Genomic DNA, 14,640 nt, shown 5'->3' with positions numbered 1-14,640 from the left:
ACCATGAAATCATGACCTGAGCTGAAAGAGTTGGTTGCTTAACCGACTAAGCCATGTAGGCACTCCACAGAGCTTACTTTAACACACAGACACACACACACACACACACACACACACACACACACGGGCTGGTTGCTTCATGAAGAAGGAATAGAATCCAAGAACTTTAACCTGATAGAAAGGCTGTGGCCTTTGTGGCCTTTTGCAGCCCTGGATGCCACGCTCACGGAAGAACCAGAAGGAAGTGCAAAAGGCAAAAGTCATCCAACTCCGTCTGGATGTACAGAGCCCAGTTAGCACCTGGTGTGTTGCAACATGGGTGCAGGGAGCCTGTTCCCTGGCGCCAGCTCAGCAATGAGCAGCCGTCTGGAGATCTAAGCCGACACTCCACTTGTGGCCACCCGTGCCCGGGAGCGGGCCAGCAGAACGCTCCACATACCCCGCCAGCCCAGCATCGCGGCCCCTCCCAGCGTGCCTGGGGGAAGTGCGGTCCTGCCCTGCCCTAGCTTCCCTTCAGCCCCTCCGGCAGCAGCAGGACCAAAGGAGACAACTGGAAGGCCCTGGAGAGGCTGCAGCCGTGGTTGCACAGCGCAGGAAGCATCGGACCTGGGAGACAGCCAGTTCTCTCAAGAGCTCCAAACCAGGCCTTCAGACCAAGGAGTTCAGATAAGGTTCAGATTACAGCTGCCCAACCTTGGGCCGCAGAACGACTCCAGGCTTCCCAGAGGCCTGGCCGCTGCCCTCCTCACTCTGCTTTGGGCAGGGACCAACCATCATGAGGACTGAAGGAGCCAGGTCGTGCCAGATAGGGCCTCGCCCATCCCGCGGCCGGTGGCGGCACCTCCAGAAGCCGGGAGAGCAGTCCCTGACACAGAGGAAGGGAGTAACGGCCCGGGGTTGGGGGGCGGGGGGAAGGGAGGGGGCAGGGGTGGGGGCTGGGGGCCCAGGCAGGGCAGGGGGGCCAGAACACATCCAATAAAAGACAATTAAATGAATTTGTCTCTTAATCTGAAAGGAAAAAAATATTGAAGATCACTTATCATAGCTGGGAGATAAATGCTCCACTGAGATATTAGAAGTCAGACGGTAATTTTTTCCTGATGTCTTACAGAGGGGAACATGGGCTGAAAATGAAAATAAGATGTATAACTTACACATGTTAGAATTTAAGGTTTTACTATTCGCCTACTGTTTTTCCAGGCAGAGAACCAAGAACCAGCCGTCAGAGCCCCAGATTGTTGAAGGTTTAATGTCCCCATGGCAGTCTGCGGAGAGGCAGTAGCACATCAGGGCTTTTCACCAGTTTGGCCCTTTGGCTTCTGCTGTTGAAGGACTTGGCCCGTCCGGAAGCAGTCCCAGAAAGACCCTGGTCCTGTGTCTGAGCGGAGCTCTGGCCAAGCTCGCCGGGTCCCCCACCCTCCTCATGGCTAACCGCAAGAAGGCGCGTGCGCGCACTCACACACACGCGCCCACGAGTACACGCGTGCACACACACACAGACACGTGCACATCCCCAAAACACATGCACACGCACGCCGCCGCGGCCTGGCGGCCTTTCCCAACATACTTGTCCACTGTGAAACAACCCAAGTGCAGTGGGAGTTTGCAGGATTAAGTTGGCCTTCAACCAAGGGAGCGACGTTTTCATTGGCTGGGAACCCCGTGGCAGAGGGTGGGGTGGCCAGAGCACGCGCTTCCTCTGCCGGATGCTTGAGTGCAAGGGCCGTGGGCAGGGGTGAGAGAACTTTCGGGGAGGAGAGCAACATCCAACTGGGGGCGGGCATGACGGAAGAGTGGGTGCTCTTCCGTAGGCCGTGCCCCCCATCGGCAATATCAGGGAGACAAGATTCAAAAACTGATTTCCCCTGTCAGCTGGGCCGCTGGCGATTTCTGAGCTAAAAACCGACCTCTTGCCATGCAGGGGTGAAAAGTCAGAGCCACAGAAATTGCCAAAGCGGAGCAACCCTTTATGCCATAGCCACCGATGGCAGGGCCAGGCCTTGGCGCCAGGAATAGAGAAAAATAAATGCGAAAAGAGGAAACATTTGGTAAAAGGCACCTGGTGAAAAGAGGAGCCACGAGCCCTAAGATGAGCACCTGCCGGGAAGGTGGGTGCCCAGGTCACAGGATCGGCCGGCTCCCAGAAGAAGACATCAGAAGCACAGCCAGGACCGGGGTTCTCTTGCCGGGGTGACCACTGGGGGCCGAACGGTAGATGGAACCTCCACGTAAGTTCTAGTTCTGCTTCCTCCTCGCTCCTTCCCCCCATCCCCGCCCCTCTGGATGCACCTACTCCCTGGCAATATAAGGCAAGCTGTCTGGCTGCCCACTCGTGGGTGCTTCTCCTCTGGAATGAGGCCCTGTCCTCAGTCCCAGACCCCTCCGCTAGGGGGGCCCTCAGAGAAGCTTGGCATCACCCTGGACCACTACACTTGACCAGGCCGGCCCTCCTCCGAGCGCCCAGGGGGAAAAGGAAGGAGAGCCATGCCTTTAACCTCCGGCCTGCCACGCTGCCCTCCATTCTCAAGCTCTTGGGCGCTGAGTCTCCACCAGACAGCACACGCCTTATATGCGGCCATCGGGCTTGACAGCTACTGCCAAGGGTGGGTACTGGCGAAGCCCAGCCTACAGGCTGCTCTCGGTGAGGCAGCTGGCGCCTGTGAAGAGGCCCGGTGAAAACAAGAGGGAGGGGGAGGGGCGCACGGATGGAGGGGAAGAGATTTGGCCACTCAGCTTGCCTGCACGGCTGCTAATTTGTATTGAGACCTGCACTTACAGCTGACGTGAGGCTGGGGCCCGCAGGCAGCTGATAACACTAGGACAGGTGACGAGGGGGCCTGGGGTGGCCACTACAGAGCAGGAGGAGGTGCTGGCTCAAAGAGCGTAACTCAGAGCATCTCCCTCTCAGGATGGCAGAAAGCCATGGCAGGGGAGGCCGCAGCAAAGGTGACATGGACCCTGCAGCCTTGTTCTCTCTTTTCCCCTTGGGACATAAGCTCTTGACTCTTCCCGTTCTATTTTTGTGGGTTCAGTGAACACTGCTTTAAAAATACCGCCAGCGGTTTCCCAAAGTGCCTTGCAGGTGTTAAGCAATTTAAAACAAGGTGAGAAATCTTGGGTGTTTGGGTAAAAGAAGATTTCAGAGACTTCTCCTGAAGACGACCCCTTTAGACTATGGCAGATGTCTTCTATGTTTGCAAGTGACATAACGGATAAAGGGTTAGTATCCAAAATCTGTAAACAACTTATCAAACTCAACACCCAAAAAACAAACAATCCAGTGAAGAAATGGGCAAAAGACATGAATAGACAACTTTCCAAAGAAGACATCCACGTGGCTAACAGACACATGAAAAGATGCTCCACATCACCCATCATCAGGGAAACACAAATCAAAACCACAACGAGATACTACCTCACACCTGTCGGAGTGGCTAAAATGAACAACTCAGGCACCAACAGATGCTGGTGAGGATGCGGAGAACGAGGAACTCTCTGGCACTGCTGGTGGGAATGCAAGTTGGTGCAACCACTCTGGAAACTGCATGGAGGTTCCTCAAAAAATTGAAAATAGAGCTACCCTACGACCCAACAACTGCACTGCTAGCTATTTATCCAAGGGATACAGGTGCGCTATTTCAAAGGGGCACATGCACCCCCATGTTTATAGCAGCACTATCGACAATAGCCAAAGTGTGGAAAGAGCCCAAATGTCCATACACTGATAAATGGACAAAGAAGATGTGGTATCTATCTATCTATCTATCTATCTATCTATCTATCTATATCTACAGCGGAATATTACTCGGCGATCAAAAAGAATGAAATCTTGCCATTTGCAACAACGTGGATGGAGCTAGAGTGTATCATGCTAAGTGAAATAAGTCAGTCAGAGAAAGACAAATATCACATGGCTTTACTCATATGTGGAATTTAAGATACAAAACAGATGAACATATGGGAAGGGAAGCAAAAATAATATAAAAACAGAGAGGGAGACAAGCCATAAGAGGCTCTTAAATACACGGAACAAACTGAGGGTTGCTGGAAGGGTGTTGGGTGACGGGAAGGACTGAAAGGGCGAGGGGCATTGAGAAGGACACTTGTTGGGATGAGCACTGGGTGTTATATGTGAGTGAGGAATCACTAAATTCTTTTCCTGAAACCATTATTACACCAGATGTTAACTCACTTGGATTCAAACTTTTTAAAATAAATAAATAATTTTAAAAAATATATCTATATACAGCAAAACAAAACAAAACACAGACATCTTCTCTACCTTCCCATTCAACCCAGAGCAACTCAGAGTACACCCCGTGGATCCACACGTCTGTGGCCCAGGCTGGCTGTCCGTGGATCCTCCGTATTCACACAGTTCCTGCGAAGTCTCAAAGGCCACCCAAACCACACAGTTGCGTTAGGACCTATCACGTGTGTCTCCCACGTGATGTTAATGCTGTGCAACAATTAAGCAAATCTGCGTTGTCTTTAGGATTTCTGTAGGATCCGCGCACAGGCGTGTGCCTATGACTTGTTTTTTTTTTTTTTTAATTTTTTTTTTTTAACGTTTATTTATTTTTGAGACAGAGAGAGACAGAGCATGAACAGGGGAGGAGCAGAGAGAGAGGGAGACACAGAATCTGAAACAGGCTCCAGGCTCTGAGCTGGCAGCACAGAGCCTGACGCGGGGCTCGAACTCACGGACGGCGAGATCGTGACCTGAGCCGAAGTCGGCCGCTTAACCGACTGAGCCACCCAGGCGCCCCTGACTTGTTTTTAAAAAGACATACGCAGTGGGTTAAAAGCAAACTTCAAGAAGAGGAAAAAAAATCATCCATAATATAGCCATCACCCTAACCCCATAGCTAGTTTCATCTCCATACAGGATAGGTGCTCACAGCTTCTCCGGAACCCCGAGGACAGCTTCCCACCCAGGTTATGTGTGACATGCTCCATGCTACAGGGTTCAGAACTTAAGGAAGCACCTTAGGAAGGTGTTTTGCAGTCACAGAGGCAGAAGTTACAGGGAGTGTGAGGCCGATCTTCCTGTAGGTGGAATGTGAAGTCTGTACGTGTCCCCTAAGGGCGTCCAGATCCTGCTGGCCAGTCCCATAGGGGATGTCAGGGTAGACTAACACCGACTCAGATTCTGTGTTCCAGGCACATGAGCCAAGCAGGTCCTTGCATTTCTCCTCCATAAAATACTATTCTCTCCTTCACGGGCTGTTTTCCCCAATCCCTCTGGGTGAAGCAGGATGCGGCCGACAGTTATTTGCAGACCACAGCTTGGGGTCAAGTTGCTGAAGCCTACCCAGAACCTATATGGGCCATGCTGTTTCAAGAACAACTCACTCTAGCAGATTCAGCCACAACAGGAAGATGTGGAGAAAGAGAGCCAACCTCCCACAACACGGGCAAACTAGGCTTTGTCTGAGCAACCCAGACCTCAATCTCTCCACTTGATTCCGAGCCAAATGACTTAATGCTGGGATGAAAAGCAAGAAGGGCATTGTAGCTTTAGGCACAGAGAACACCTCCTCCAGAGACACAAATACCTGTGGGTATTCCAATAAGCACGAAGTGACTTGGAAAACCCAAGTTATCAGAGACTATGGAGGGAATTGTGGGATGGTCCAAAGCATTCTAGCTCAGCGCTGTCCAGTTGAAGTAGAGTGTGAGCCACATACATAATTTTCCATTTTCCAGTAGTCGCATTTTTAAAATAAAAAAAACCAGGTGAAATGAACTTAAAAATATGTGAAAATATATTAGTATATGAACTCACTACAACCAAAAGATTATCATTTCAACATCATCAGTATAAAAAATAATTAATGAGCTATTTTACTTTATCTGCCCCCGCCCCCCACTAAGTCTGTGAAGTCTGGTGTGCATTTTAGATCTAGAGCACATGTCAGTTTTGGATTAGCCACACTTCAAGGGCTCAGAAGCAGCATGCGGCTAGTGGCTACTGCCTTGGACGCCACAAATCTGGTCCATGAGCCAAGAGACCCCAAATGGGGTCAACACACAGGGTTGAGGATGAGAGATTTAAATCGCCTGGCATCTATCTCATCGTGTCATTTCTTCTTTGCATGATCAAATAGTAGAATCTATCCTCAGCAAAGACGTTTTTCTGAAAACCCCTGCTCCCTGCTGCCCACCAGGCCAGCTTACATGTGGGCTCCTGGAGAATATTTACGAGGTGCTGGCAATGGCCGTCCCTAGCCTGCGTGGCTCCGAGAGCCCACGGTATCTTCTTTGTTCCCCCAGGGTGAGTGAGACTCCATCCATCTTTCTGAACCTACTCTATCACCTGCGGACGGTCGGGGTCAGGACGGGCAAATCAAAAGCAGGGGCTGCTTTGTGCGACCAGAGCCACGTAAATACCACGTCTGTTCTTTAGAGGTGTTCACACAGCTCTCCTCCAGCTGGCTTCTGGTGTGACTGCAGCCAGGGATGGCTGGCAAGCGGGTCCTGAAACTCGATTTCCTTGCCCCAGTTTAATAGGTCGGAGTGCCCTGCGGGGGAGTGAGAGGTCAGCTCGACAGTGTGGCCTCCCCCTGAGCACAGATGCAGGCTCTAGCCGAGGCAAAGTGGGCAGACCTTGGTTTCTGTCCTGGCTTGTACACCATGACCCATATGGCTTTGAAGAAGTATCTTCACCGTTGAGTCTCGTCAGCCACGCATTCACTCACTCATTCATTTAACAACTCTTTCTGGAGCACGGATCAGGTGATAGGCATTGCTCAGTAAACAAAACGAGGCCCTGCCTGCATTTTAGTGAGGGATGTGATACGAGCCAGGAAGAGCTAAGAAGAATCAAAGCAAGGCAAAGAGTGACGGGTGCTGTCTTAGAGCAGGTGGTGAGGGAGGTCTGCTGAAAGGTGACATTCAGGCACAGAGACCTGAAACAAGTGGGAGAGAGAGTCCTATGACTTGATGGAGTAGGAATGCTCCAGAAAGAAGGAATACAGGCATGAGACTCTGGGGCAGGAGAGTGCTTGGGGTCCAGAGTCTTGTGTGGCTGGTGCGGAAGGAAGGAGGGAGACAGGAAGGAGAAAATGAGTTTCATAGAAATGGGGGCCAGGTAGAAGACTTTGGGTTTTGTCACAAGGCAGTAAAGGATTTTGAGCAAGAGAGTTAAGTATTCTGAAAGGATGGGGTGTCTGGATGGCTCAGTTGGTTAAGTGACCGACATCTGCCCAGGTCATGATCTCATGTTCGTGGGTTCGACGGCAGAGAGCCTGCTTCAGGTCCTCTGTCTCCCCCTCTTCTCTCTCTCTCAAAAATGAATAAACATTAAAAGAAATAAATATTCTGAAAGGGTGAGTCTGAAGAACAGACTTTAGGAAAGCAAGCAGAAGGGAAGACAACAGGGGGCAACTGAGGCAGCCTAGAAGGACAGGTGCTGCCTGTCTGGGTTGGGGTGGAGCAACAGAGGTGAGCAGTGGTTGGGATTCAGGCTACAACAGACCAAAGACTCTCCAAGGGTGGAATCTGGATTTTCAATAAGCATCAGGAAGGTCCTGTGGTTGGGCCAGTTTGGGAGGTATTGCTGAATCGCCTTCCTTGCTGCCAGGCTGAGTGCCGGCAGAAATTGGACCAGGAGCCCAAAGGCACAATGTACAGGGAGGGAGGGAGCAGAGAGGTGGCCCACAGGCCACGAATCAGAAAAGCCCAGCTCTGGTGCCAGATTTGCCTCCTCTAAGTCCTCAGACAAGGCGTCTACCTCTCCCCGCCCCCAAAGCCCAATTTGCCTTCAAATGTCAAAATGTAATGGCGACATCTACCTCACGGGATCATGGTGGGAAGCAAACCATAAGATAATATGGAAAAATATTTAACAAACGATACCCTCCTTCCACTATGAGGGGCTCACTATCCTTATTATCTGTGTGCAGAGATGCTCATGTGAGGGGCTCCTGGCTCAGAACCTCCGGGCCTTCCTAGAAGGCTAGACTCTGGGAAGGCGGCTGTGATTCCGGTGACTGGTTCTGGTTACTGGGATTGGAATGTGGAAGGGCTGGGGGTTCCCACAGGCGAGTCGGAGACCAGGGATTGTCTGGGGGAGGTCTCCTCCCCAGTTGCACACTCGCCCCCTTCTCTCTCCTTCTGTGGACTTGTTTCCTTACCGACCTCATCCGCTTCTAGCGAAAACTCTCTAGAGATGATGCCCAAACCTACATTCCAGCCCCCAGATATTATCTGAGCTTTAGTTTCCAAGGCCTAGTAGACATTTTTTAGCTGGATGTTCTACTGATTGCTCCCAGGAATCTCAGAGGGAACACTGACATCTCTTCTCAAAGCATTTCCTTTCCTATGTCCCCTGGATAACATCACCATCCTTCCTAAAATCATCCAGGCTCCAGTCATTTTTTGTTCTTTCCTCTCATATACCCTCCAACCCCCAGAGACTTCAATGTTTGTCCATCTGAACCCTGCTAATTATCCCTTTGGCGTGTCCTTCATGCATGTACTTCTTTTTATTTCCCTAATTATTAAAGTCGCTCAAATTCAGAACTTGGTAATCTCTTACCTGAGATATTTCACTACCTTCTTATCTTTCTGAGGCTCCCTTCCCCACCGCTGTATACAAAGACCCTCAGTGCTGTAAATGACGCTCTGAAGACGTCAAATGTCAAGTCTACGCTTAAAGTCAGTGTCTGCATACAGAATAAATTCCATATTTTCTTAGCCTGCCATTCAGGGCCCTTCATTAATTTTCATTTTTATCCCCTTGTGCTATAGGCCCATTGACTTGCCCGATAGTTCATGAATGAGACTAATATTTTCTCTCTTTTTTGCTCATGAGGATCGCTATCACTGTGGAGCACTTTCTGAGTCCCAAGCACTGTCTTGGGTCCTTCCTCCACAGCATCAGACTTAACCATCGGGACAAGCCTATGAAGAAGCAGATCCTCTAGTCCTGTTCTAGGAAGGAGGCAGCTGGTGATCAGACAGCTAGATAGCTTGTCCAAGGGCAGAGGTGGGAATGAAGTCTGGGCTACCTGTCCTCCCGGCATGCCCTTCCTTGACCCTCTGATTCTTCTCTCCTTGGGCTCTCTTCCCTGCATTTCCACAAGAACAGTCTTACTGCCCTGGGCACCACCAGGTTCAACTATACTTTCCAAGTGTGATGTTTCCTCCCTTGCTCAGTGAGACCATCGATGGGCTCACCTCTGTTGTCACTTCTGGACTTTTCCCATAAGGATGGTTTGGTCACCTTCGCTCTAGTAAGACCCACCCAGAGGGGTCAAGTTTCTTCAACAGGTCAGGGAGGGTAGGTTCTCACAAGGGCTTCCCCAAGAGGGGCTCTACCTGGGCCTGACACACAATAGGTGTTCCACAAGTATCGGCAGAGGGCCGTGAGTCTGACTCTGACCTGGCTGTTGAGGGCGGTACTAAGACTTAGACGGCCAGGTGGGCTTAGAAGCCAGTAGGGCTTCCTGGCCCTACTCTACTCCCAGCCCTCAGTTTTATAGCCTTCTCTTGTCTCAGCTTTCTAGGGACTGACTCAGGCTCCCTGGCCCAGCACCAACAGCCACTTCGGTCAGATCCGCTTGACTCAGACACCTGGGGAGCAAGCGTGCCTCAAGCCTCCACCAGCCCCTCACCTGGCAGCTGGCCGCACCTACCCCTGGAGCTGCACAGGCCTGGTGGGCTTACCTGGATCCATTCATGTGGTCATACTCCCGCTTGACGTTGACCCTCACCGGCTGATTAATCCATTCCTGCTGCGGCGGGAGGGGGTTGATTTTGTGGGGCTGGCCATAGTCAGGACTCCCTGAGGCGGTCATGTCGGCCTTGGGGAGATGGGCCGCCGCTCCGTAGGCAGAGTCGAAGAGGGACTGGTCGTCGCTCACCACCGACAGAGCCTCCTGGAGGGTCAGAGAAGGAGACCGAAAGCCCAGTGTCAGTTCATCCAGGGTTACGCTTCACCTCCTCTCCCTCTGAGCTGGCAGGGTGGCCCAGGGCTGCCCCAGGCGGTTGCCCAGGTCGCTGATTGACTCACACTCTGGGGGGCTGTTTATTCCTACGCAAACTCCACGGGTTCTCTGAAGGTTATCCCGGGTGAGGAGGGAGTTTGGGCAGTGGAGTGGGGAAGGAGGAGCCATAGGAGCACTTCCACTGTTGTGTCTGCAGAAAGGAGGGCGGGGAGCCAGAGGCCAAGAGGGGTGGTCACACAGCGTGCACGTGCAACGTTCCAGTGGCACTTGAATGCCGAGCTCTGTCAGCCATAAGCAGAGAGGCCTCTGACCAGCTGTGTGGAGCTGTCAGGCTGGAGGGGGATATGAAAGTGAGCATTTACTTTATAGGTGAGGCCAGTGAGACCCACCCAGAGAGGTTAACTATCCAGCCCAAGGTCACACAGGGGAAGGGTGGGGCCCGGGGCTGTGGCTGCATCTAATTTCAGTTTCCTTATCTGTAAACAGGAATAAGAATAGCTTTTTCAGAGCCGATAGGTGGGTTAAGTGAGAAAAATCTTGGTACATACAGGTGTCTAGCTTGTAAGAAACAACCAGCAGTTTCCGCAGGGGTTCCCCAGGGTGTGCTGGTGCATCTTACACACATCCATGATTCAACTGGGAGGCTGCCTGCCTCTTGGGGACAGCGCTCTGTCATGCTTTCTTGCCTGACTCCTAGAGAGGATAGCTTCCTGTCTTAATCTGATGATTCAGTTTGCCCAGGAATGAGGGCAGAATTTCAGCTCTGTGGATGGGGGCAGTGGAGGAGAGGCCCTCTGCAAGACCCTCAGTCTTCCCGCTCATACCGTCCCATCGCCCGGAGGAAGTCTGGCCTGTGGATGCCTGAATTGCGAAAGAAAGCCTTGCACTTTGCAGAGATCGCCTACCAGCCAAAGCACCACCATAAGATTCTCCCACTATTCCAACTCACATCACATCACGGACCGGGGTGTGAAAATCACTGTATCGCATAATCACACCAAAGTAAGGGGACCGCTTTGCAGAAAAGAAGGACACAATCTAGAGGGCAGGATTAATTTACAATCTGTATAATCTACAATTACACAATCTATAATTAGGAAGAGGAGATGGAATAATATATGACAAATATCTAGAACAGCTTCTGGCAGGGCGCCTGGGAGGCTCAGTCGGTTAAGTGACTTCGGCTCAGGTCATGATCTCACAGTTCATGAGTTCGAGCCCCGCGTCGGGCTCTGGGCTGACAGCTCAGAGCCTGGAGCCTGCTTCGGATTCTGTGTCTCCCTCTCTCTGTCCCTCCCCTGCTCACACTCTGTCTCTGTCTCTCAAAAAATAAATACACATTTAAAAAAAGAGAACAGTATCTGGCACATAGTGACCCCCAATAAATGTTAGGTCTCATGATTACTGGTGTTCAAGTAAAGATTCTCTCAAACTACTTGTTATGGGGTCAATCATTCCCTTAAATTCACATGTTGGAGCCCTAACTCCAATACCTCAGAACCAGACTGTATTTGGAGCAAGGGCCTCTAAATGGGCCTGATTCCGTTAAAATAAGACGTTTGGGATGGGCTCAATCCAGTCTGACTGGTGTCTTTGGAACAGAATTGTTGGACGCCCAGAGTCCCCCATGTGGAGAGGCAGCAAGCCATCCGCAAGCTAAGGAGAGAGCCCTCAGAACCCGCCAGCACCCTGATCTTGAACTTCCAGCCTCCAGAACTGTGAAAAAACAAATTGCTGTTGCTTTAGCCACCCAATGTGTGGTGTTTTGTTACGGCAGCCCCAATAGGCCACCTTTACGTAAGCCCTCCCTACACCTGTCAAATTACAGGCTGCTCCAGCAGCTAAAGTCACTGAAGTCGCTGTTTCTCCTGGGGCCATTCTCAACCCCAGCAGGGCAGCCACATTTCAAAGAAAAAGGCTCTTCTGTGGCTGTTTCCTGCTGGGATCAGGGAAGAATTACTGGAACACACTCCAGGAAGTCTGCTTCTGCACCAGAAGGCTTTGGATAGTGTAGATACGGACAGAGATGGAAGTTTCAAAGCTGAGCTACCTACCTACACAATATTGAAAGGCTCCCGTCCCCCAAACAAGTGGGTGTTCCTTGATTCAGACCTAAAATACGCTGGGATCCTTGCTCGTTTTCCACCTAGTGCCCTTGTGTCGGGCTCAGACAAAAGCTGTGCTGCCTGGAACCACTGTCTTATGGTTATTATATCCATTCTCCATGTCAGTTAGGGATCAGACCTGCCTTTGTATCCCACACCAGTTTTCAGTTGTCATCCAGGCCCACAGTGTTATGGTTCTAAGTTGAAAGGTTGACACTGTAATCTTCCAGATAGTTCAGCATGAGTCCCTGAAATTCCTAGGGTTCTAGACTAGGAGCAGAGATGACGTTACCACCACCTAGGACCCATAAATGTGCTTTTGGTGACAAAGGTGGAGAACACTCACCAGTTCTGCTAGAAAAAGAGACTACGTTCAAGGAATCGTGTTAATCGTACCACAGGGTATTGTCTTTTACTGTGGAGAGCGGCTTTATGCTCCGTCATGCACAAATCTTGGGAGTTTCCAATTACAGAAATTCTCATCTCCCATCTTCTAGTTTAGGGGAGAAGAAATTGAAGGAACGAGGCCTAGGAGGCAGGACTGGGGATAGTGATGCTCTGGGGAAGCATGAAAGATCCCTCTCATCATTAGCCCCAAAGATGGTGGGCCAGGAAGCAAGAGAAAGCAGGGTTTCAAGTCCAAGGGGGCCACGCAAGGTGTCAAAACCAAGGTTCGAAGCAAAGATTGCAACAGAAAACAGATAAGACAAGTTGAGGGTTCTGGTGGCAGAGCGTGGAGAGACTTCTTAAGGAAATGAGAATGCAGACTTACAGGACAAAGTGTAGGTGTAGTAAAGGGCACAAAACCTGTCCAAACTCATTTTGGAAAGTAGCTCACAATCAGTGGAAACTCCAGTCAAGTGGCAACATCACAGGACGAGAGATCCCTGATCTCCTCCAGAACATCTGTCGCTCCTCCTGTCTGACTTGTCTACCTCCAGGCACGTGTGCCTTCCCAACGCCTGTCTTCGTCGGGCTCTTTCCACTATGACTACACACACTCGTACGCTCTGCCCTCATTCAGCCCACTTTGTGCACGGAGCTCCCTTGAAAGTCATAAATACATCCTGCCACAATCCCTGCTCCGATACCTCCCAGAGCTCGCTCTGTGTTGACCGTAGCAAATCTACTGTCATCTGCTTGTTTTCCCACAACTCAGCTTGGCCCCAGATGTCCACCCTTACATTTCATGGCTTCCCTCTCCCGCGACTCCTGCCCAGTGCTAACTGTTTCCACTGCTCCACTCAGCGGGCCCCACTCACACACACTTCAGCGGTCCTTGGGCCGTGAGTACCCTTTCTTTGTCCTTTCCACCTGCGCACATATCCGACGCTTCTCATTTTCTAAGGCAAACAAGATCTTCCTCACCCATGAAATGTTCCCTGATAATGCCCTGTGACTCGTTTGAGCTTATGAAAGCCCAGTGAGAATACTGCGTGGGTAGGCGCATACACCCACACACGTGCTCTCTCTCTCTCTCTCTCTGTCTCGTTCCCTCTTCCTCTCTCTCCCCCTCTGTTTTCTATTTCCAGTCATTGATAAGCAAAGGGCTTTTTTTATTCTTAGAACAGTATGGAGAAAAGAATTAGTGGTTGGGGGAGGCTGGGAAAAAGGAGTAAATGAGGGAAAACAGCTCCCTGTCTGGCCTGCTGGACTGAATTAAGAAGTCTACTAAGGGCAGGAGACCAGAGATGAGGGCCACTAAGTGGGAATAATAGATTTGGGCAGACTAGACCCCAAACAAGCTGATTTGAGATCCTGGTGGAAAATGAAAGCTGGGGAGGAGAACATTCTCACCATCTCTGAAAGGAACTAGCACCCTTTTGGCCATTCAAGGCTGGAGCTTTAGGAGCATCCCAAGACGACACCCCTTCTGACTGTATGGTGGGGAACCTTCTCTGAGGCGCTCTAGTGGCAGTGGGCACAGGGAGGGGGGAGAGGCATAGAGGAAAAGGCAAAAACGGAACATGGCACTAGGCAACTGACTTGTGGCCAACAGACTTGTGTTAGGGACTCATGTCACGGTAAATGATATGGGTGTAGTGACGAAGGTGCCACTATTACCACATGAGGAGCTATGGAGCTGGCAGATACAGCTTTTCACATGAGCCTCTCTTGCTATCTTACGCATGTCTTGTAAAGCTGTTTACTTTTACTTCAACCCCTAAAGCTTTGAAAAGTTTATACATAAAACTCCTACTTGTACTTAAAACTCTTCACAGGAAGGACTTGTTGGTCTTCATGAGCTTTTCACTGATGAATTGTTGATGAGAATTTCATTTGGGGATGATAGACTGAATTTAGAAAGAACTTCAGCACGAAAATTCACAAGCTATTCTCAGTGACGAAGTTCCTTCAGTTTTTAACGACCTCACTGTTTCTGTTGACTTTGGACAGGACACGGAAGACAAGTTATTCTTCTAAAGACTGTTGCGTCCAGGTTGCTTTAGAGCATGCGACATAAAAATTGACTTCCACGTGAAGAAGACAGAAAGCATGGGATCCCTAATCCCTTGTGGTACTCAGTTCTACGGTTAATCCTCGGCTTAGTAATTAGATTCTGAAAAGCATCTTTCCTTTGC

At 50.5% G+C, this 14,640-nt stretch overlaps 1 protein-coding gene across 2 annotated transcripts in view; it reads right to left on the bottom strand.

Annotated features, from left to right (window-relative positions):
• FLI1 (Fli-1 proto-oncogene, ETS transcription factor) overlaps positions 1-14,640 on the bottom strand; it is a 120,627-nt gene that overhangs the window by 45,810 nt on the left and 60,177 nt on the right. For both annotated transcript variants that reach the window (XM_047072287.1, XM_047072286.1), the window contains one exon: positions 9,673-9,884. In XM_047072287.1, coding sequence (XP_046928243.1) covers positions 9,673-9,884 — 212 coding nt within the window. Of the gene's footprint in view, positions 1-9,672; positions 9,885-14,640 lie in introns of those variants that run through there.

This window comes from Lynx rufus, unplaced genomic scaffold (genome assembly GCF_022079265.1).
Source record: "Lynx rufus isolate CCGP_SWC_20201006 ecotype Redwood Valley unplaced genomic scaffold, mLynRuf1.p SCAF_9, whole genome shotgun sequence".
Classification (NCBI taxonomy): domain Eukaryota; kingdom Metazoa; phylum Chordata; class Mammalia; order Carnivora; family Felidae; genus Lynx; species Lynx rufus.
This window is presented reverse-complemented; position numbering and strand designations above follow the sequence as displayed.